This window comes from Hemitrygon akajei, chromosome 4 (assembly GCF_048418815.1).
Source record: "Hemitrygon akajei chromosome 4, sHemAka1.3, whole genome shotgun sequence".
Classification (NCBI taxonomy): domain Eukaryota; kingdom Metazoa; phylum Chordata; class Chondrichthyes; order Myliobatiformes; family Dasyatidae; genus Hemitrygon; species Hemitrygon akajei.
The window spans coordinates 73201430-73227038 of record NC_133127.1 but is presented as its reverse complement, the minus strand read 5'-3'; the positions used below and the strand labels follow the sequence as shown (position 1 = coordinate 73227038).

At 40.5% G+C, this 25609-nt stretch overlaps 1 protein-coding gene across 1 annotated transcript in view; it reads right to left on the bottom strand.

The window, feature by feature from the left end:
* Positions 1–25609, bottom strand: part of nudt6 (nudix (nucleoside diphosphate linked moiety X)-type motif 6) — a 106662-nt gene that overhangs the window by 80641 nt on the left and 412 nt on the right. Inside the window, exon 2 of the mRNA XM_073042832.1 lies at positions 13495–13698. Within this exon, the coding sequence (XP_072898933.1) occupies positions 13495–13698 (204 nt within the window). The remainder of the gene's footprint in view (positions 1–13494; positions 13699–25609) is intronic.

Here is a 25609-nt window from a genome sequence, read left to right as displayed (position 1 = left end):
ACCTGAGAGTGGCTTCATCATGGCAGTAGAGGAAGCCATGTTGGAATGGGAATTAAAAGTTGAATTGAAATGTGGTGCTACTGTGAAATTCTGTTTTTTGTGGCAGATGCAGTGAAGGTACTAGACGAAGTGGACCCCCAATCTATGATGGGTCTCCCAGATGTAGAGGAGGTCACATCAGTAGATGACCCTAACAGACTCGCAGGTGAAGTGCCGTCTCACCTGGAAGGACTGATTGGGACCCTTAATGGTGGTGGGAGAGGAAGTGAACAGGCAAGTGTACTACTTGTCCATTTGCAGGGATAAATGCCAGGAGGAATATCAGTAGGAAGAGATGAATGGACAAGGAAGTCAAGGACAGAGCGATTGGCATAGAAAGCGGAGAGGGAAAGATGTGCTTAGCGTATATAGATATATATATATCTTGCCGTATATAGGAAGGATGTGATTAAGCTATAGAGGGTGCAGAAAAGATTCACTAGGGTGTTGCTGCTCTGAAGGATATGCACCTTGGTGACAGGTTTGGTAATTACAAACTGGGCATTGTGAATCATTTAACAATAGAAGATTATACAATACTATCATCTGTAGCCTTTTGACCTGTCATATCCATCACTCTACTATTACTATCATGCCATGGGATTAATCCTGGTTCAATGAGGAGTGCAGAAGGGTATGACAGGAGCAGCTGAAGGCATATCAAAATAGAAGTTATCAGTACTGCAAGTAAACTTCAAGTTTATAACTGTAGGGGATGTGATCCCTGAAGGCTTAAAAAACGTACCTAGTGATTGCATGAAACAGAGAAAGGAAATCCCAAAGTACTTCCAGATATTATAATTGGTTTTCATGTTCTTGAAACATAGAAAATCACCTTACAATCTGCTTCAGATAATCTTTAAGTGCCCTGTACTAAATCTGTTTACGTTCATATGTGGAAAGGTTTGGGCTGAGTTGGAATACTTTCTTCATTTTAATCGACCACTTTAATCGAACTCTGAACTCCGGAATGCCCCGAGCTGCAATAGCGTTGTGCTAACCTCTACGTTTATTATTAGATTATAAATGGACTCATTGGATGTTATCGCAACAAAGCTACAACACCTTTAGGGAACGAGGAAAAGAAATAAATTAAAACAAATGACTTGAGGTGAAAGTAAAATTAGAATGCACCTTTCCATTTTTTTGTGTTCAGCAATGAGCCAAATTAGCCTCTCAAAGTCCAACACTACAACCCCATCATGAAGGGTGGGAACAGGTAAGGCTGGCCAACAGGGCTCTGGTGAAGCTGTACATGTCAATAGAATGGATTACAGAAACATTGATGAACTATGGGGACGGAAGGTGTGCTCTCCTCGGAGCCAAGGGTCAAGAAGAAAAATGAACCAAACTGAAGGTAGAATAAAAACTAATGTGCTTTACATTATAAATAAAAATATGGTTTTGAAATACTGTTAAACATTGTTGATTAGGATGTAAAGCTAAAAAAACAGATTAAGATTTGAGCTCCCTTCCTTGCTTTAACATGAATCCACGACTACACCAACAAGAACATCAGAAGTAGTGGTTGCCGAAGTTTCACATGGAGAGTTTCAAAAAAGTAATTATTGACCATAGAGCCTGCTTGAGTTGTGTCATATTCCAAGATTTAAGTCTATCCATTTCGCTCAGTTGAGAAACAGCCTAATTTTTTAGTATTTTTAAAATATCTGCCAAAGTCTGAGTAGATGTTTAATTTCATCTTGCATTTTTATAAAAGCTGAAGACTCTGAGCCTTAACCTGTTTATTAAAATAAGTGTTGATAAAAGATAAACTGCTAGTCAATATTCACTAAGTGATTCCACAGGGGTGGAATTACCAGTTTTTAATATTGAGATGATGCCTGCCTACATGGGAAATTATTTATTTTGGTAGAAAGGTCATAAGAAAGCTCAACTAATTCCATTTTAATGATGCACTGACATAACATTTCAGCTGAAATACACTGTGTGCTGCTTTGTCCATGAGATTTTCCTGAAACACTCATTTCACAATAGACATAATGGAATGTGCGTCTGCATAAACTGAAACAGCTGTTTTCTGCTTAGCTGACTACTGAATGAAATCTGACGCAAGAGAAATAAGATATAGGAGCAGAATTAGGCCATTTGGCCTATTGAATCTTCTCTGCCACTCAATCATAGCTGATTTACTATCTCTATCAATCCCATTCTCCAGCTTTCTCTGCATAACCTTTGATCCCCTTATTAATCAAGAACCTATCAATCTCCACTTTAAACATACCCAATGATTTGGCCTTTACAGCTGTCTGAGGCATTAAATTCCACAGATTCATCACCCTCTGGCTAAAGAAATTCCTTCTCATCTCTGTATTAAAGGGACATTCTTCTATTCCGATGCTGTGCCCTCTTATCCCAGACTCCCACACTGTAGGAAATACCCTCTCCACATTCATTCTATCGAGGCCTTTCAATATCCAATAGGTTTCAATGATATCTTCCCTCATTCTTCTAAACTCCAGCAAAGGCTCAGAGCCTTCAAACACTTTCATGTCTGGGATCATTTTTTGCTGATCTCCTCTGACCTACCAGCACATCCTTTCTTAAATAAAGGGCCCAAAACTGATCACAATGCTCCAAGTATGGTCTGACCAATGCCTTATAAAGCCTCAGAGTTACCAGCACATCCTTTCTTAAATAAGGGGCCCAAAACTGATCACAATGCTCCATGGTCTGACCAATGCCTTATAAAGCCTCAGAGTTACCAGCACATCCTTTCTTAAATAAGGGGCCCAAAACTGATCACAATGCTCCATGGTCTGACCAATGCCTTATAAAGCCTCAGAGTTACCAGCACATCCTTTCTTAAATAAGGGGCCCAAAACTGATCACAATGCTCCATGGTCTGACCAATGCCTTATAAAGCCTCAGAGTTACCAGCACATCCTTTCTTAAATAAGGGGCCCAAAACTGATCACAATGCTCCATGGTCTGACCAGTGCCTTATAAAGCCTCAGAGTTACACCATTGCTTTTATATTCTAGCCCTCTCGAAATGAATGTTAACACCGCATGTCTTCCTTACTGCCGACTCAACCTGCAGGAGGATTCCCAAGTGCCTTTGCACCTCTGATTTCTGAACTTTCTCCTGTTTAGAAAACAGTCTATACCTTTACTCCTTCCACCAAAGTGCATGACCGTACATTTCCATACATTGTATTCCATCTGCCACTTCTTTGCCCATTTTCCTAATCTATCTAGGTCCTTCTGCAGCCTCCCTGCTTCCTCAACACTACCTGCCCCTCCATCTATCTTCATATGATCTTCCAACTTGGTCACCACAAAATCATCAATTCCTTCATCCAAATTATTGATGTATCATATGAAAAGAAACGGTCACAACACGTACCCCTGCAGAAAACCACTAGTCACCAGCAGCCAACCAGAATAGGTCCCCTTTCTTTGTTCTTGCCAGTCAGACAATCTTCGATCCATGCAAGTATCTTTCTTGTAATACCACGGGCTGTTACTTGTTAAGCAGCCTCATGTCTGGCACTTTGTCAAAGGTCTTCTGAAAACCTAAGTACACAACATCCACGATTCTCTTCTGCCTACCCTGCTTGTTATTTCCTCAAATAATTCCAACAAATTTGTCAGACAAGATTTTCACTTGAGGAAAACATGCTGACTTTGGCCTATTTTAACATGCACCCTGAAACCTCATCCTTAACCATCAACTCCACATCTTCCCAACCACTGAAGGCACAATAACTGGCCTATAATTTCCTTTCTTCTGCCTCTCTCCCTTCTTGAAGAGTAGAGTGAAATCAACAATTTCCTAGTCATCTGGAACTATGCTAGAATCTATTGATTCTTGAAAGATCATTACTAATGCCTCCGCAAACTCTTCAGCTACTTCTTTCAGAACCCTGGGGAGTAGTCCACCTGGTCCATGTGACTTATCTACCTTCAAATCTTTCAATTTTCTAATCACTTTCTTTCTAGTAATAGCAACTGCATGCACTTCTACCCTCTGACACACTCCAACTTCCACCTTACTGCTAGTGTCTTCCACAGCGAAGACTCATGCAGAAAACCTACCCAGTTTGTCTGCCATTTCCTTGTCCCCCATTATTTTCCAGTTGTCCGATACCCACTCTTGCCTCTCTCTTAATCTTCACATAACTGAAAAAGCTTTTTGTATCTTCTTTGATGTTACTGACTAGCTTACCTTCATATTTCATCTTTTCCCTCCTTATGGCTTTTTTAGTTGCCTTCTGTTGGTTTTTAAAAGCTTCCAAACCCTCTAGCTTCCCATTAACTTTTGATATATTGTTAGCCCTCTCATTTGCTTTTATGCTGATTTTATCTTCCCTTGTCAGCCACACTTTAGAATACTACTACTTCTTTAGGTAGTATTTATCCTGCACCTTCTGATTGCTTCCAGAAACTGTAGCCATTGCTGTTCTGCTGTTATCCCTGCTAGAGTCCCTATCCAATCAATTCTTCTCTCATGCCTCTGTAGTTCCCTTAACTCCAAAGAATAGGAACGTATGATTTCCTCTATAGAAGTTGACAGTGACAAGTGCAGTACCACAGGACTGATACTCAGTCATAGCTATTCACACTGTATTTGATGATTTGGATAAGGGAACCAAATGTAATACTTCCAAGTTTTCCAACAACATCAGATGGCATGGGGTTGTGAGTTGTGAAGAGGATTTTCTCCTATGAAGGCAGAACCCAAAATGATTGTTTAATTGTTCTGCCAATTGTTCAATCACCATTAGAAATTCATCTGTTCTAAGTAAGGGACTTACATCTGTATTTGCTTTTTATTCCCACAAGTTTGAAGAAGTTGTTAAAGCCAATAGTTATGTCTACTGCAATTTTGCTCTCATATTCTATTTCTCTTCTCTAAGTTGTTGAGGAGTATTGCGCACACTCTTAGTCTTTTTAATTAAGAAAGGTTCTACATTTTAAAAGTAACACAACAAGGATTCATGAGATTGACTCCTGTGATGGCAGCACTGTTGTGAGAATGGCTTTACAAGGTCTGGATCAGAATCAGAATCAGACTTTAATCGCCAAGTACCTATGCACATACAAGGAATTTACTTCCAGCAGATGTTGTCTCTCTGCTCATAATAATAATAATAATGATAAATATAAATGAAAATATAGATTATACATACAGGTAGTGCAATCCAAGTAATAGTTAGCCGACAGTTAACCGGCAGTTAACTGTTCAGCAAAGTGACTGCAGTAGGGAAAAAACTTCTCCAGTGCCTATTAGTCTTAGTCTGGAGGGATCTGAAGCGCCTACCAGACGGAAGCAGATCAAACAGTCCATGCGCAGGATGGGAGGAGTCGTTTATGATGTTCCCCGCCCTCTTCTTCAACCTGGAAGAGTACAGGTCCACAATAGAGGGCAGGGAGGCTCCAATGATGCGCTCGGCAGTCCTCACTGTACGCTGTAGTCTGTATTCACTGCAGTTTAGAAAATGACAGGGGAGCTCCTTGAAACATGAAAATATTCTGAGCTAGATAGACTGGCTGCAGGAGGTTGTTGCCTCCAACAGAGGGGTCTATAATGAAGGTTCACAATATATTGGGTAAAATAGTTAGGACTGAGATGAGGGAAATTTCATCACTCCAAGGGAGGTGAATCTTTGGAGTTCTCTATTAAATATGGTTCTAAAGGCCAAGTAACTACAGGAAAGACAGGTCTATGAAGAATGCCATTTCCCTTGCAATAAATTCAGCTCTGAATCACTTTGACTTGCAGAATACATCGGTCAGGATGTTATTAGAGCATAGAGCATTGCTCAGTACAATACAAAAACAGACCCCTTTGGCCCACAATGTCTGTGCCAAACACAATGCCAAATTAAAATAAATCACTTCTGCCCACACATAATCTATATCTTTCCACTCCCTGAATATTCATTCACAGATCCAAAATGCCACTACTACCCCTGGCAACTTATTCCAGATACCCACCAATTCTTTGATTACATTTTCGCCTTCAGTACCATAACACCCAACGATCTTATCCTGAACTCATGGACCTTGGCCTTGAGGCCCCCATCTGTAAATGGCTTCTAAACTTTCTGGCTGGCAGACCTCAGTCATTTAAAATTGTTGAAAACATTGCATACATCCTGACCTTTAACACTGGTGCTTCCTAAGGTTGCATGCTAGTCCCCTGCCCCACCCCGCCATATATATTCGTGGCTGGGTGGTCAATAACAGCGCCAAGCCAATCTTCAAGTTTGCAGATGACATCACTGTTGTAGGCCGGATCAAAATAATGATTCAATGGAGTACAGGAAAGAAACTGTTGACCTTGTGTCATGGTGTCAGAGTGACAACCCACCTGTTCACGTCGGCACGATAAAAGAGCTGGCTATTGACTGAAAGAAGAGGGCCAATGGTGGTGGTGGGGGGGGGGGGGGGGGTTGGAATACAACCCTGTTCTCAACAACAGAACTGCTGTAGAGATGGTAGACAACTTCAATTTATATCACCCGCAAACTCTCCAGATCCCTCAACACTGATGCAGCGATTGTAAAAGCACTTCAATATCTGTACTTCCTTAGGCATCCGAGGACAATGGTCTTGTCTACATGGATTTTCTCAAACTTCAGCTATGCATCATACGAGGTATCCTAATGGGTTGTATCGCAGTCTGGTATGGCAACTGCTGTGCTCTAGACTGTCAGAACATGCAGAGATTGGTAAACACTCATCAATTCCTTCCATCAGCCCATCTGTACTGTGCATTGCATCAGAAAGGCTGACATTATTTTCCATGATTCCTCACTCCCTTTTCTCTCTTCTACTTTCTAGGAAAGACGCGGCAGATTGAAAGCTCAGACTACCAGACTCAAGAACAGCTTTTTCCCTATTGCCATCAGATTTCTGAACCAATCACCTCTTATTTCTTTATTTATCTCTTTATGTATGTATCTATCCATACACAGTGTGGAAGAGGCCCTTCCAACCTAACGAACTGCACCACCCAGCAACCCACCAACTAACACTAGCCACGGGGAGAAAATGCAAGCTCCTTACAGATGGCGCAAGAATTGAACTCTGAACTCTGGAATGCTCTGAGCTGTAATAGCGCTGCGCTGACTGTTACGATACCATGGTGTTCCCCCTTCCCAGTGCTGCTGCCGTATTCTTGAACCTTTAATTCTACTTTTTCCATGGTTGTTACTTTAGTATTTTTTTGCACTACCTCACTTTGTTCTGCTGTACTTGGCACCATTCTATTGTTTTGCACCCATTGCTCTATTCGCTGTATTTCGAAGTTCAAAGTAAATTTATTATCAGACTACATTCATGTCACTATATACAACTCTGAGATTCCTTTTTCTTGCAGGCAATCACATTAAATACAAGAAGCACGATAGAATCAATGAAAGACTGCAGCTAAAAGGACGGAAAAGACAACCAACGTGCAGAGAGACAACAAACTGTGCATATACAAAAAGAAAGAAAATAAAAAAACAAAGATAATAAATAAATAAGCAATAAATATTGAGAACATGAGATGAAGGGTCGTTGAAAGTGAGTTCATAGGTTGTGGTGACAGTTGTAATGGGGCGAGTGAAGCTGAGTAATGTTATCCCCTCTGGTTCAAGAGCCTGATGGTTGAGCGGTAATATCTGTTCCTGAAACAGTGGTGTTGGTCCTGAGGCTCCTATACCTTCTTCCTGATGGCAGCCGCCAGAAGAGGACATGGCCTGGGTGGCGGGTGTAATTGATCATGGAAGCTGCTTTCCTGTGACAGTAGTCCGTGTATATGTGCTCACTGGTGGGGAGGGCTTTCACCAGTGATGGACTGGGCCGTATCCACTACTCTTTGAAAGCTTTTCCATTCAAGGGAATCGGTGTTTCCATTCCAGGCCGTGATGCAACCAGTCAATATACTCTCCACCACACATCTATCGAGGTATGCTGAAGTTCTATATGACATGTCGAATCTTCGCAAGCCTCTAAAGAGGTGCTGCCATGCTTTCTTTGAAATGGCACTTACATTCTGGACCAAAGACAGATCTTCTGAAATGATGAAGTCAAGGAATTTAAAGTTGCTGACACTCTCCCTCCGATCCCCTGATGAGCACCAGCTCATGGACCTCTGATTTCCTCCTCGTAAAGTCAATAATCAGCTCCTTGGTCTTGCTGACATCGAGTGAGAGCTGTTATGGCACCGTTCACTCAGGCAGATCTTCAATCTCCCTCCGAAATGCTGATTCATTACCACATCTGATTCAGCCAACTACAGTCGTATAGGTTACATATCACATTGGATCGGTGCTTAGTCTCACAGTCATAACATACAGTGGGTTCCATTTAATTGGAACACATTGGGAGCAGAACATTTCGGCTCAATTAAGTGGCTGCCCCAATTAACTCCAATGAAAATAGTTAAAAAGGTATAAAAAAAGATAAACAGAGTAACAAATTATGTATTTAATGAAATATAGAAGAAATGAGAAAACTACCAATACTACTACAGTACTATAAAATTGTGTGTTAGTTCCTAATACTTCTTGATGTATGAATTCATCTGTGTCATGTTCTTTTCACTGCAAGTGAACAAATTCAAGACAGGTACCAAGTGCAGATAATGGACTGCCTTCATACAATGCTGTAAACAACTGCATCCTCCAGTGGTAAAGAAGGCATATGGTGCATTTGCCTTCATCAATCGTTTAAGAGCCGAGAGGTAATGTTGCAGCCATATAGGACCCTGGTCAGACCCCACTTGCAGTACTGTGCTCAGTTCTGGTCGCCTCACTACAGGAAGGACGTGGAAACCATAGAAAGGGTGCAGAGGAGATTTACAAGGATGTTGCCTGGATTGGGAAGCATGCCTTATGAGAACAGGTTGAGTGAACTTGGCCTTTTCTACTTGGAGCGATGGAGGATGAGAGGTGACCTGATAGAGATGTACAAGATAATGAGAGGCATTGATCGTGTGGATAGTCAGAGGCTTTTCCCCAGGGCTGAAATGGCTAGCATGAGAGGGCATAGTTTTAAGGTGCTTAGAAGTAGGTACAGAGGAGATGTCAGGGGTAAGATTTTTATGCAGAGAGTGGTGAGTGCGCGGAATGGGCTGCTGGCGGCAGTGGTAGGCAGAAACGATAGGGTCTTTTAAGAGACTTCTGGATGGCTACATAAAGCTTAGAAAAACAGAGGGTTAATGGTAAAGCCTAGGTAGTTCTAAGGTAGGGACATGTACGACACAGCTTTGTGGGCCAAAGGGCCTGTATTTTCTATGTTTCTGTTAACTTCATTTTCATTGTAACATTCAAGCTGATTGTCGTCTCCTTGAAATTCTTCATAGTTCTTAACTTGTAGTGAAATCATTTCAGTTTCACTTGTGGATCATCAAGCTCCAGTGCTTGAAACCGCATTGAGCAAAACATTTCTGAATTGTCTTACTGCTTATTTCTCGTCAACTAATAGTGACAAAAAATCGCTGTTTTTTGAACAAAAACACACACAACTGATGGTATTTAAAAACTGTTCGCTCAAAGCAGTGTGGTGTCTTAACAGCCATGCAAGTACATGTGACTGATGCCAGTTAGAAACTGTTCAGCAAGTCACTTGTCTCAACTAAACGACATAATGTCCCAATTAAGCAAAGGGAATCCCAGTTATTTTCTTAATTAGTTTTTGTCCTTTAAGAGTTGTTCCAAATAAGCAGCTGTTCCAATTAACAGATGGTTCATTAACCAGAATTCACTGTATTATTACACATGCATACTGTTTACTTTGCAAGCTTCATGTAATAAACTAAAGTTTAGCTTTATTTCTCAGACGTACATCGAACCATTGAAACTTACAGTGAATTGTGTTGTATGGTCTGAGCATGTGTTGAGGGAAGCCTGCAAGAGTCCCCATGCTTCTGGCACAAGCAACTTACTACCCCTAACCTATACGTGTTTGTAATGTGGCAGGAACCCAGAGCATCCACACAGTCACAGGGAGAACCGACAAACGATACTGGCGGGAATTGAACCTGGGTCGCTGGCACTGCGAAGTATTGTGTGAACATACTGCTCTAATACACTGATCGGAATCTGAACGTATATAATAAGGAAATAGGTGGACTTCTAGATGTAACAAACATCATGGTATATGGGGAGAGAGTGGGAAAAAGGTGTTGAGAAAGAGTGTCAGTAACAATTATACTAACTGGCCGAACAGGATTGAAAGGTTAAATATTCTTGCTCCTGTTTTCCCATGACCATGTTTAGTAGCTGAAAACTGGAGTTTCTCAGTGAGCTTTGTCCAAGTTATAGCATAAGTTTGGGATAAATTTGAACAATGTATTGCTCCATATCCATTATTATAATGATAGAGCCATTTTGGACACTAATGCATTCTTTCAATTGTTAAGTATTGTATTTAGCTTATTCTTCATTTGACAGCAGCAGAGCAGATATTCTGAGGTTAAACCTCATCCTGTTTACAAAAGCAAGGATAAATAAGGAGAAATCTTCATTACTCACTTCTCTTCTTGTGTAGAGCAATCTTTACAGTAGCTAAATGTTAGGTGGTCATGTTAGCCATGAAAATCTTCCTGGTGAAAATTTATGAACTTTTGTTTTTTTCTTTAATAAAATAAACCAAAACCGATATATTTATTTCATTATTCTTTGTTTGCATAGCCACATAAGATCGTAACTAACTTTTAATTTTCCATTAATGGAGGGGATGTGGACTGTTATATATTTTTCCTGTAAATGAAATAATTCTCTCGATAATTAACTGTTTTCCTGAATTGCGCAAATCAAAGGATGTGAAGGAGTGCAACTTGGTGATTCATCATTTGATCCTCTTTCAGTCTGACCACAGAGCTCCTGGCTGCCCCTCTGTTGAGCAGATGACAGTATGAACTTCTACGAGGGGATGAATAAGGTAGCAAAGTTTTAAATAAACAACTATCAGAAGATTTATCATTCTCACAGTCAGCTAATGACAATATAATTTAATTAACAATGCTCTAATGACCCAGGTTCAATGCACATTCTTCCTGTGACCATGTTGGTTTCTGTGAGTGGTCTGGTTTCTATCCACATTCCAACAACGGGCAGGCTGGTGGGTTATTTTGCCACTGTAAATTGCTCAAGAGTAGAGCGTTAAAATCTGTGGGCAATTGATAGGAATGTGGGGAGAATCCAGAGTATATGTTTGCTTGATGGTCGGCATGAATGAAGGGTCTGCTTCTGTGCTACTGTGACTCCAGAAAAACTGAAATAAAACACGTCAGGAATTTATTTTCCACCTTTAAAACAGTGCCAGTAACAATTATTAACCATACAGAACTTACATTAGTATTAAATGTTCTTTGGGAATATGGTACACAGCTTTTAATGTTCATATTGATAACAGAATAAGCCATTTGTTTGTGGATTGTGCTGGTCAGCAGAATGATGATGATGAAAACGGTCAGAAAAGTAAACTGCAGATGAAAATGTGCGTCAAAATATAAAAGTGAACTACAACCACATTCAGGCTTGATCTAGTCTGTAAGTATTTCTATTCCTGATTGATTTAGTTGCAGTTTATAGAGGTTGAAATTTGATGTATTTCTTGATTGTTCTATATAATAATCAAAAGCAGCCGAGTTTGCCAAATACAATAAATAACAAGACTCTGAAAAATAAAATTGAAAATTTTCCCAAATTAAATTGCACATTCAAAAAGCAGTTCGGCACACTTCACTGGAAAACAATCCAAATTGTTTTATTTCATTGTGCCAAACATTGGAAAAACATGTTCAAACATGTTCCACATAAACAGCAGAATAGTGGAATTACCTCAAATGCTGCCATCTACTGTCAGATTTGAACTACACACTACTTCATCACCATTCACCATATTCCACAAGAATTATCTCGCCAGATGGCACTGGCTTCAATCTGAACATGCCTTTCTCTCAGCACCTGAGTTCCATCTCCACGTACCTTGTTTCTCCATCACAGCCGAAGCCTAGATGGGCCTAAGACCCACTTCCTGAGTTCAGCCCTAGCTGCTGAGTAACAGGCAGTGCATTGCCATCTATTAGAATTCTGAGACAGTACTAATTAACAAATATTACTATGTAGAAATAGAATGAAAGTATCCTAATTTGAAAATATTTAAATTTTCTTGCCCTTTCTTGTTACACATAATAGAAGGTGCATCAGATTTCAAGGATGTACATTGCAGAACGGAATTAAGCTTAATAGGGTTGAGAGATTGATTGCCATTCATTTCATTATAGCCTGAATTTTGTGGTTGCAGTGTTTTAATGTCACCCATTAATCTTTTTATAAGGGACTCATATTTTTGCTCCTAATCACTGCCTTCCCCTGTGTATTAACAAATGTCTTTTCTGTGATTTTTATATTCATTGCAAATTTCTTCTCAGTCTGCTTTTTTTTAAGTACTTACTGTCTGTTGTTGTGTCTCTCCCAGTCAAAGAGGACAAAAGCCAGAGCCAAGCAAATCAACGTGCCAAATATTTTGATACATCCAATCAAGCCCAAACCCCTAATTAATCACTAACTTGCATTCCTTCAGTGTCTTAAATCAAAAGAATTGTACATGCACTGCTCCCTCAGTGGCTTTGCCAAGCTGGTGATATATATGCTCTGGAGAAAATCAGGTATAAATATCCTTCAGGGGTGACCATGTGAACTCTGCCATCAGTTCTCTTGGATGCAATGACAGAGAACTGTCCCGTTTTGGTTACCAAACCAAGGAAGGCTCTGAAGTTTTGCACAGAATATATAAAAGCGGAAACTGCAGAAATTTACCACTTGGGTAAATTTAAATTAAAGTGTAAGAACTAGGGCTGCTCAATCTTGAAAGAAGGTAAATCTTAAAAAATAATTCAATTTAAACTATAAGAATATAAGCAGGAATGTGAAGTTTAAGCTGAAGAAAGGCAGAGTTATAAATAATAACAGAAGGCACTTGCTCATAGTGCTTAACATAATTCAACTGATTTACGTGCAGTCAGTCATTAAAAAAGTACAGCCCATCTAGTCCACGCCAAACCATTTAAACTGCCTACTCCCGTCGACCTGCACCGGGACCATAGCCCTCTATACCCCTACCATTCATGTACCTATCCAAACTTCTCCCAAGTGTTGAAATGGAGCTCACATGCCCCACTTGTGCTGGAAGCTCGTTCTACACTCTCACAACCCTGAGTGAAGAAGTTTCCCCTCATGTTCCCCTTAATCTTTTCACCTTTCACCCTTAATCCATGACCTCTGGTTGTAGTCCCACCCAGCTTCGGTGGAAGAAGTGGAATACAAGTCCTAGAATTACTCTTGAGACAGATTTTGCACCACATAGTAAAGTTTCTGCTGGATGATTGCACTGTTCCACTCTTGAACAACGTCACTTCCTAAGTGTGAGAAGTATATTTAACGTACTGGTAAAACAAAACTACTAATGAGGACTGAAAGTCTTTACTCACCAGCCACTCCTACTTGATGTGTTGCATAAGGAGGAAGTTTGCTTTCCCCCGTGGCTAACCAAAGTGCCAGCGTAGAATGGTCCTTTTCTGCATGGTGAAAGGTGAAACCTTGATGAGCTGCAGCAGATATAAAACGGCTCTGGAGAATAGGAACCTCCAACCAAACTGCCACCTTGCCTTCGGCTTTCCAACGTATAATAGCATCTGCAAATAAAATGCGTTCCATCCCATTTAATGGCATTTCATTAAACTGTTGTATATTATGACTACCATCATTGACCCAAAACATTAGCTTTGTTTCTCTCCTGATAGATGCTGCCTGATCTGCTATTTCCAAAATTTTCAGTTTCTAGCTTAGGTTTCCAGCATCTGAAGTATTCTCTTGTTATACTACTCGGTTAACAATACAGAGGCACATAATGGTGTTCTAAAGATCCACACTGCTTAATGCCTACTAAGCTGCTGGGAGCTTAACATTCAGCTACTTGAACAAATCTGGAATTATAAGTCAGTAACAGTACCAGGGACCATGAAATTATTGGATTGTTACAAAAGCCTATCTGATTCAGGAAAGGAAATCTGCTATCTTCTCCCTGTATATGTGTGACTCCAGACCCACTGCAAAATGATTGAGTCTTAACTGCTATTCACTGCAAGGGCAATTAATTAAAAAAAAACTTTTTCAACAATGCCTGTAGTCTATTAGATGATTTAAATAAATGCAGATATTTTCTATAGGTTGTCCTATTAAATATATCGTTATCAGAAGCTGGGAGGCAAGAGACTGAACATTGCTGTAGAGTGACTCTTAAACAGAGTTAAAGACTTCAATCAGTGTAAGAAAGCATAGTGAATATATTTCTTATTCTGACGCATGTTGCATTCCTGATACTGAATGTAAGAACTAATTAAAGATTTCAACTGTAAAGTCAGAATTCTCAGTCTGGCATGTCTAGCATCCACTTAGTGTAGCATTGAGCAAAAATAGGTCTCATCCATCATCAAGGAGTTTAATCCAAAAATGTTCGATAATATTCTGGCTGTCTTTTCAATACTGGAAGATGAAGATTATTCCAGCACACTTAAGACTTTCCAGACATTATTCTAGACATTCTTGACTTGTAACTTGTAGATGCTGGCAAGATTTTTGAGAGTCAGTGAGGGAGTTGACTGCTGTGATCTGCTTTTGGAGTTTCACTACTTAAGCACTTGCTCCAGTTAAATTTGCGGCAACAGCCAAGTTACCATAGCCATCTCACTACAGGATGTTGATGGTGCATGTATTACCAACGGGAAGAGCATTGAGACCAAGGAGCAAGTAGTTAGACTGTTCTGTTGAAGAGTTCTAGACTGTGGCATGAATGTTACATGCCAGTTTTCAGACCATGCTTGGATGTTGTCTAGGTTTCACTGAATTCCATAATGGGCTGCTTAATTTCTGAGGAAGCTGAAACTTGGGTGGCTGACCAGCAAAGATAGAAGTATCCGTTGGAGTCTGGTACTATTTTTGAAACAGTGTTTATTAGTAAAATATACAAATCAATATCAACAATGCAAATATACAGATAATACACGTTAGCAATACTAAACCTAAAAGTGTGGGTATAATAATAATCAATAATAAACAAGCTCTATCGTTGTCTAGGGGATAATGAAGTATCATGGGAAAGTATAAAGTTCAGTTCAGTTCATACAGGCTGAGGTAGTTGTTGGTCGATGTGTTGTAATTGTTGGAGAGAGAGAGAGAGAGAGCGATCAAACAGTGACAGCCAGTAAAACCTTCCTTTATGTTCTTGATCCGGCGATGTGTTGTTGTGGCCATTCAGGTATGACCCCTCTGTCCTTTAGCTAGACTGTTCTTCTGTGGTGGACTCGTCACCCAGGCAAGGGTGGACACACACACACAAGGCCCCACCGGCCTCGCTATAAACACTGAGAGTTAAAATTGACCGATCCTTCGTTCGGTCTCAGATGCCCCACACTTTTCTCGTGGGTTCCAACACTTAAATAGTGCTCACTAGTGTATCTCTTGGTGCGTCTGAGGGGTGTCTCCCCAGACCTCACTTTTATCCCTACTCACGGGGTCTCAGGTGTCAATCAGTTTTGAATGGCTTAGCCCATCAAACCAGCCCACTCCGGTTGTCCACTGAGGAATTTTAATGAACAGAATAGTACCAAGTAAACAGCCCTCTCCGGAGCCGTAAGTCTTACAGGAGTCATAATATGGTCTCTCTCCCCCCGTGTTATCTCGCCCTTGTCTGAAGCAAATGTTCCAGTCCCAGTATGTTTTGTTCCATCTCTTTCTCTCTCATTAGCAGCCTGGCAACAGTAACGGTTTGTAATTCTCCCAGGGGAGGAGGACATGGGCAACCTTGCACCCTTCTGCCCATCACAGCTGTTCATCCTTCGTAACACTGATAGAAGTTTAAGTTGATAAAGTTCTGCCTTGATGATAAGGGAAAACACTCTCTATTCAATTCTGGAACACACTCTTTGATCAAGGACACTAATGAGGACTTTGAGCTAAGTGGTTGTGTCAAAACACAGTGATTATCAGTGAGCAGGTTATTATCAGCTGGTTAGACTGTAAAAAACATATTGCATGAACTGTTGGGCTGGATTGAAGTTGAAGACAGCACACCTGGCTGGTCAAGGTAGCAGTATCAGTGCTGTAGTTTTATTGGTCTTGCTTGACTAAGGTAGAGATCTTCCTGGAGTGTAAACCTTGACCAAGTCAGCCAGATGTTTCTGGTGAGAACGTGAAGTGAATCCAATTGATTGAGGACCAGCTTCTGTAAGATGCCTCAACAGGATGGTGAGATGGATCAATGATTCAGCACTTTGTCTGAAGAAAGTTTTTGGTCTTTGATGCTCATCACTAGTGCCCACTAGTGCCCATCTAGTGCTCATCACTAGATCCTCTCCCCATCCCAAATCATACACTACCTTTAATAACATATCATCATACTGTGGAGTACTGTTCTGTTTCCTTATGTGATTGATTAACGCTTGCTAACTGCAGATGTGTTATGCGCTCACTTGTAGAGCTCTGTTGCAGCTTTTCCTACTTGGCATCTCTCTTCTATTGACAATTGGTGCTACTCATGGAATAAACCTGTTATTGAGCCAGGGTTGATCCTCTCACAGCAGCCCTGATAGCGCAGAATTAGGTCCTTTAGTCCAATGAATCTGTGCGGGTCATCAAGTACCCATTCACAGTAATTCCATTTTATTCCCACATTCCCAGCAGCTCCTCCCAAATTCTGCCAGACACCTAGACAGTGAGTATGATAATGTCAAGTTGATGCTAACAACTGATCTTGTTTTACATGTTCTTTGCAAAATACAAATCCAAGCATTTAACATTTTTAATTTTTAGACCATGCAGCTCCAAGTCAGGATAACCCCAATGTAAAAAATGTTTCTCTCCATTTAACCTGTCCGTTGCCCATGACAATAAAAGCCATCTTGAATAGAGATGGCACACTCTGGTGCCATCTTAGGGTACCTGGTTATTTAGTTTAATTTGTTTTTAGGTTTCCAGATATTATTCTGAACTATCAAAGCCATATTCCCTCCAAGACCACTATATCCTTCCAGGGCTAACAGACCTTCCATGATTTCATAGAAATGTGAGAGAATTTCCTTAATTTACTCTACCCAGATGAATTATCTGAAATCTGTCTACACAATCATTGCTTTCCACTCTTGATACCATTCTGCTGAATCTACACAGAATTAGGGAGAAGTGGCTATAATAGAAATAGGAAGCAGCTTCAAATTGTTTTTGAATGTAAACTACAAACAGTAATTGGTCCTGAAATACAAAATCAGCTACCCAGATAAACACCACTTGTTTATTACTGGTTTTCTTAGGTGGGAGGCCACTTAAGAAATGTGTAATGTGTTTTGGATATTGACAAAGCACTTCTGTAAAGATACTGTGCTATATGTGACATTCATTGCTAGTATTGGTTGTTCAAGGTATTGAAACAATCCATCAGGAATGGGACACCCTGAGTTTAACACTCTTGTAATACAGGGGAATATAATAGATCAGTGGCAAAAGTTAATTGGACTACCTCGAAACCTCCAGGATGAGATAAATAAATCAAAGGCTCCAGATTGGCTATTTTGCCACAACGCATTATCATGGTCGTACTTATCAATCGATATTTGAGGGACACCACTCAAAATAAAATAGTAAACATAGAATGTTTTAGGTAACTGGTTTCCCAATAAAGAGGCTTAAATATTCAATGTTGGTCTTATCTATTAAGATGTACTTCTACTGCAAATACAGTGTATTCTAGTTAATTGAGCCATTGGTTGATTGGGGCGGCCATTTATTTGGAACAACACTGAAAGAACAAAAACTAAATTTAAAAAAAGATTCCATTTCTTTATTTAGGTCACTATTGCCAACTAACTAACTAGCATCAGTCATAAGTACTTGCTTGGCTATTAGACACTACACCATGCTTAGTGCAATCAGTTTTTTAAAAATAGTGTCAGTTGCATGTTTGTGTTCAAAAAAGTGATTTTTGACAGTGCTTCTCCTCATAGATGCTGCCTGGCCTGCTGTGTTCCACCAGCATTTTGTGTGTGATTTTTGACACTGATAGTTGGTGAGAAATAAACAGTAAGACAATTTGGAACCATTTTGCTCACTGCCGTTACAATATTCAGGCTTGAAGATGCCAGAAATAGCCAGCAGTGAAAACGAAACTATTTCACTTCTTCAACATTTAGGTATAATGAAGGTATCAACAATCACTTTGAATGTTACAATGAAAATGAAGATTTGCAGTTTGCAATCATAAAGCATTGTATGAAGGCAGTCCACTACCTGCACTGGGTATCTGTGCTGTTTGTGTTCATTTACAGCCAATCAAAAGAACACGGCAGATGAAATCCACGGTCGATGGCTATTAGAAACTAATCAATGATAATAGTACTGTAGAGGTATTGGTAGTGTTCTAATTTGTTCTTGATTTTATTTAAATACATTAATCGTTCCTCAGTTAAACAACAGTTTGTCTTTTATATACTTCAATGGTAGGGAGGCTCGTGCCTGTGATGGAGCTGGCTGAGTCTACAGCCCTCTGCAGCTTCTCCGATCCTGTGCATTGTACCAAGCAGTGATACAACCTGTCAGAAGTCTCTCTCTGGTCCATCTGAGGAAAATCGTTAGTCTTTGGTGACATACCAAATTCCCTCAAACTCCTAATGAAATATGGCTGCTGGCATGCCTTTTTCGTGACTATATCAATATGTTGGGTGTATTGAGTACAGGAATTGGGAAGTTATGTTTAAGTTGAGAAAGATGTTGGTAAATCTAAATTTGGAGTGTTCTATGCAGCTCTAGGCTCCTACATATAGAAAAGTTATAAGATTGAAAGAGTATGAAGAAAATTTATGAGGATTTTGCTAGCACTTGGGGACCTGAGATATAAAGAAAACAGGAATAGGTTAGGACTTTACTCCTTGTAGCATAGGAGAATGAGGAGAAAATTGTTATGGATATACAAAATTATGAGGGCTAAAGATGGGATAAATGCAACAGGCTTATTCCATTGAGGGTGGGTGAGACTACAAATACAGGTCATAGATTAAAGATGAAAGATGAAATAATTAAGGGGAACCTGAGTGGAAACTTCTTCACTCGGATGATAAACGTATTTTTTTTTACAATCATAAGACCCTGCTGGACATTAAGAACGGTGGATCTACCCTGTCGTTGGTGGAGAAACTGAAGGAGTTGGACGTGGTGTAGACAGTAATGCTGCCTATGCTAGAGAAACATCGGTGCACAAAGGAGGTGTGCAGCCTAACAGTGAATGCACATTTTAGTCACTTTTCTTGTAATCCCAAGATGCTGCTGAACATTGTTAATGTGGAATGCTGTAAGTGCAAGTCATTGGTTTATTGGTGAACTGTGGGGGGGTTGTGTGGCCTTGGTCATAGCAAGGACCAGGCCTCAAGCTGAGGTGTCTCCTGTTTGCAGTCGCCCAGAGGGAGGCATCAGAGCCGGGTGCTCCACTGGAGTGGCGGAGGCAGTGTGGCTGCCTACTGTTTGCTCAGCAGAAGACAAGCTTGGCTGTGCTCAACTACAGACTGCTGCAGCATTCATGGACCCAGGAACTTGGACTACATTTTTCTGTGACTGTATTTTACTGTGAGCTTATATGTGCCTTTTTGCTGTGATGACTGTTGGTACAGTGTTTTGCATCTTGGCCCCAGAATAATGCTGTTTTGTTTGGCTGTATTCCTGGGCATTCATATTGGTTGAATGACAATTAAAATTGAACTTGATGGTGTGAGTCTGGAACAAGCTGCCAGCAGAAATGGTGGATACAGGATCAATCACAACATTAAAAAGGTTGGATAAGTACATGAATAGAAAGGGTATTGAGGGCTTACGGTCCAGGTACTGGTCAATTGGACTAGGCAGAGTCACATTTTGGCATGAACTAGATGGGCCGAAGGGCTTGTTTCTATGCAGTAATAGTCTAGGGCTCTATAGTTAAACCACTTTGAAAACATTGTGATCAGCTGGGCAACAAATAAGAGTGCATACAACAAAACAAAAATTAGCCCTAAGATAGAGGATTGGGAAATTTTAAAAAACCTACAGAGAGCAACATAAAGAATTATCAGAAGGGAAAAGATGAAATATTGTTATGAATGTACCACAGCTCTGAAGGGTGCGGGACCAGCCCCCTCCTTCCGGAGAATCGCAAGATCGCTATTAATTCGGGTCTTGGACCCAAGAAATGAGAGACAATGCAACGGATTTGACCATTGTTCTTAGAGACACCTGTGTGAATTGCAACTCTATACTACGTGCCAGCTATCAGGGACATGGACACCCTCGGGCACTGTGGGGTGGGGATTGTATCACCCTACCTTGAGTGACATCTACAAATCGGCAGGTCACGATAAAAGGGGACAGCAGGAGGCAGTAAGCAGCGATGCACCAGACGGAGACACCATCGCTCATCGCTCCCGTAAGGACGGGAAGCTGTTCGGGAGCCACGTGTGATTCGGTTGCCCTAGCTAGGGAATCGAGTGGCTGATAACCCCGAAAAGGATTCCGAACTGACAACGGGGAACTCACGTTCCCGATTCCACGATTTGAGTCCAACAGGCTGGCAAGTTTATTTTCTCTCTCCAACACGTGAGCCCCAGCGGTCTCCGAAAGGCTAAAAGCCTACATGAACTTCAGAGACTTTGATATTTCCATCGGAGAATAGTTTTACCCCTAGACAAATGATAGAGCTACTTCTTAATGTTGATTATTACTATACCCGTGCTTTAGATTGCATATTGACGATGTATATTATCTGAATGTTTGTATTAACCTTACTTTTGTGCCCCTTTATAAATAAAAACGTTTAAAAATAGTACCATCAGACTTCAGCGGACCTCTCTATCTTTGCTGGTAAGTGACCCAGTTATGGGGTTCATAACAATATGAAAGCAAGCTAGCAAACAATATCAAAGTGGATAGTAAAAGCTTTTTCAAGTTTGTAAAAAAAATAAAAGAGATGAGAGTAGACCGCTAGAAAGTGAGGCCAGGAAAATAATAACATGGGACAAGGAGATGGCTGATGAACTAAATGAGTATTTTGCATCAGTCTTCACTGTGGATGACACTAGCTGTATGCCTGATGTAGTATGTGAAGGAAGAGAAATGGGTGTGGTTACTATTACCAGGGAGAAGGTGCTCAAAAAGCTGAAAGACCTAAGGCGACAAAAGTCACCCGGACCAGATGAACTGCATCCTAGGGTTCTGAAAGAGGTAGTGTTAGAGATTGGGGAGACATCAAAAAAAAATCATTGGACTCTGTCACGATGCCAGAGGACTGGAAGATTGCAAATGTCACTCCACTCTTTAAGAAAACAGGAAAGCAGCAGAAAGGAAATTATAGACCAGTTAGCCCGACCTCAGTAGTTGGGAAGATGTTGGAGTCATTTGTTAAGGATGATGTCTTGGAGATACAGAACAAAAAAGGACAAAGTCAGCATGGTTTCCTTAAAGGGAAAATCTTGCCTGATGAACCTGTTGGAATTTTGAGGAGATTACAAGTAAAACAGATAAAGGGGATGTAGTGGATGTAGTATATTTGGACTTTCAGAAGGCCTTTGACAAGGTGTCACATGAGGCTGCTACCAAGTTAAGAGCCCATGGTATTACAGGAAAATTATTAACATGGTTAGAACATTGGCTGATTGGTAGGAGGCAGTGAGAGGAAATAAAAGGATCCTTGTTTGGCTGGCTGACAGTGACTAGTGGTGTTCCAGAGGGGTCGGTGTTGGGACCACTTCTTTTTATGCTGTGTATCATTATTTAGATGATGGAATAGATGGCTTTGTTGCCAAGTTTGCAGATGATATGAAGATTGGTGGCGGGGAAGGTAGTGGTGAGGAAACGGGCAGGATGCAGGATTTAGACAGATTAAGAGAATGGGCAAGAAAGTGGCAAATGTAATACAATGTTGGAAAATGCATGGTCATGCACTTTGGTAGTAGAAATAAATGTGCAGACTATTTTCTAAACTGGGAGGAAAATCTAAAAATCTGAGATGCAAAGGGACTTGGGGGTCTTTGTGCAGAACACCCTAAAGGTTAACTTGCAGGCTGAGTCAATGGTGAGGAAGACAAATGCAATGTGAGCATTCATTTCAAGAGGTCTTGAATACAAGAGCAGGGATGTGATGCTGAGGTTGTACAAGGCATTGGTGAGGCCTCACCTTGAATATGGTGAACAGTTTTGGGCTCCTCATACAAGAAAATATGTGCTGGTATTGGAGAAGGTCCAGCAGTGGTTCACAAGGATGATTCTGGAAATGAAAGGGTTATCATACAAGAAATGTTTGATGGCTCTGGATTTGTACTTGCTGGAATATAGAATGATGAGGTGGGACCTCATTGAAACCTTTTGAAAATTGAAAGGCCTAGACAGAGTAGATGTAGAAAGGATGTTCCCCCTGGTGAACAAGAAAGGCACAGCTAGAACAAGAGGGCACAGTTTCAGGATGGAGGGGCGACCATTTTAAAGAGATGTAGAGAAATTTCTTTAGCCGGAGGCTGGTGAATTTGGGCAATTTGTTACACCAAGCAACTGTGGAGACCAGGTAGTTGTGTGCATTTAAAGCAGAGATTGATAGGTTAGGAGAAGGCTGGGGAATAAGGTTAAGGGGGGGGGGGGGGGGGGGGGAAAGGATCAGCCATGATTGAATGGCAGAGCATAGTCAATGGACCAAATGGTCTATTTTGCTCCTATATCTCATGGTCTTAAAACAACCTCATCTTATCCATCCCCATCTACCATTTATTATGATGCATTAGTTCATCTACTTACTTCATGCAACATTTCTGTTGGGGTTTCAAGTCATAGATATATTTGCACTCTAATAGTTACGGTTTGTATGCAAACTGTACTTTAAGTTTGGTAAATGAAATTTGTAAAAACTTATTTTATTTAAATAAAAAGCTAAAGGTAGATATGGTGTTTTTTTTATTAACAACATTTAAGATGTTGGACATGGAAAATGACCTAAACTTTGAAGACTTTTTCTGAATCTGGTGATTACTCAACTTCCTCTTCAGTTGGAGATGTCTGTGAATCAACAGATCCAGTCTAGCTGCCACCATAATACAAGAATGCTCCTGTGTATGAGAAACAGGTATGTAGCAATCTTTTAGCTGTTCCTCTCATAATGATGATAATTCATTCAATTGTTTTAACTATAGTTTGCAAATTACACTGCCAACATGTTCATTACTGTCTATTCCAAAGCAACAGCTAGAAAATAACAACAGTAATTGTTGCAGCGTCAAGTTGTTAAAGTGATAAATTAATGGCATATGCTGAGATATACAATGAATTCTGATTCTTTGCAAATAGCACTTCCTTGCCAAGGACAATAAAGGTTTCTCCAAGTTGCCTGGTGTTCCACTGAAACTGATGGTGCAAATTGTCAAATTCAGTAATGTTTGGAAATATATGTTGCAAAGAATTCTGTTAATCAGCAGATCTGTAGGCCCGCCGTGACTCCAAACCTTGGAACTCAAAAGGGGAATAACTATAATTAATGTTCCCGATTTATTTTTTTAAACATCTGCCAAGGGTGTCCTTTTGTAAAGCATTCGAAAACACATGACCTCTGAACTAAGCAAAGCAACTGTGTGAACACAAGAGATTCTGCACATGCTGGAAATCCAGAGGAACTCAGGTCAATGGAGAGGGGAGGGCCGTCCCAAAACATCAACCACATATTCCTCTCCATAGATACTGCTGAGTTCCTCCTGATTTTGTATGTTACTCTGGACAAATAGTTCCCAGGTTTTCAAGGACTAATAAAATAATTCTGCAGAATAACTGGATTCTACCTCCCCCCCCCCCCCCCCATTTCTTTTTTGCTCTTCTCTCTTAATCTGTTTCCTTTGAATTCCCTTGTTATAACGTTTGGTATGTGTACCCATAGAAATCAGACTCCTAAACTATACCCTGTGGGAAATGGCATTATGGCAAATTGCTTCAGAGTATCACTAAAGTAAAGTCACTTTAATTTTTCCGCCAACTGAAGGAAAAACTGAAACTCGGAATCTGAAATGAATTTGAAATCTACCAAAAAGGATACGCAGTGGATTCCAGTTAACTGGGACACATCAGGACCAGTATATTTTGGCCCAATTAAATGGCTGTCCCAATTACCTGAAGTTGGTATTAAAAAAGACAAATTACTGTTTAACTGAGCAAAAAATTATGTATTTAAATAACATTGTACAAATTATAACACTACCAATGCTACTACAGTAATACAAAACTGTATACTAGTTCCTTATAGTTATCAGAGTAATTCATCTGGTGTACGCTGCCTTGTATGGGGTGACCAGAGGGGTAGCACCTCTGATGCAAGGGCCTGTTGTATCCATTCTGGGGCAGCTCACTCACCTTTGGTCCTCACCAGACACTCAACTCTCACCTGTTGCTCCAAGTAGCTGTTTGCATGTGACAGCAATCACACCCCGGTGCACCACTTCTCCATGCAGGCTAAACCAGGCGAGGGTAACTGCAGGCCTCATACCCCAGTGAAATAAGGACACGCACATGAAGTCAGTCAGTTCTGGCAGACAGGGTGGGTAAGATCAACAGTGGGATCCAACGGCTAAGAAGGTGATTCTGCAATGCTTTGTGGAGAGCAAAGGGCATGATAAGGCAAAGTCACGGTTATCCACAGCAACCAGCTACTTGCACCATTGGACCCGAAATTCCGATGTTGAGAGTGGATCTGTTGCTGTACAATGGCACTCCTACTGTACTTTAAAATCTCTCCCGAACAGGTTTCAGTGTCAGCATTGGTGCAATGGACAACCAACACCCTGCTGTGTTCTTTCTATTGACCCTCAATGAATAAAATTTGCACAGACGCCTAGTGCAGATAATGGACTGCTTTCATACAGTGCTTTTGATGATGATTACATCCCCAAATCTTCAGTTTTATTCTAACATTTAAGATAATTTTCAATACCTTAAAATTCTTAGTTCCCGACTTGAAGTAGTGAAATTGTTTCATTTCACTCCTGGCCACTTCTGGCATCTCCAAGCCTAGAATGCTTGAAACCACAATGAGCAAAACAATTCTAAATTGTCTTGCTGCTTATTTTTTGCCAACTATCAGTGCCAAAATTCATGAAAAAGCTTTTAGAACAGAAACTCACACAAATAATGCTATTTAACAACTGTTCACTCTAAACACAATGTGTGCATAACAGCTATACAAGTACACGGGACTGACACTAGTTGGAAACTGTTTGGCATCAGACGCCCGTCTCAATTAAGCAGCAGTGTCCCAAATAAACTAAAGGAATCCCGGCTATTTTTTTTTGTTCTTTAAGAACAAAACTTTATTTGTCCCAAATAAACGGCTGCCCTGATTAACCAATGGACCAATTAACTGGAACTCACTGTACAATGTATTATGTAAAAACTGCAAAAGCTCTTACATAAAGTGAAGCCTTAACAAAGCTGGCCACCTTGCAGCAAAACTGAACCTCCATTTAATAACAACATTCGATTAAGGGGCACTTTCATGGTTTAATAAAT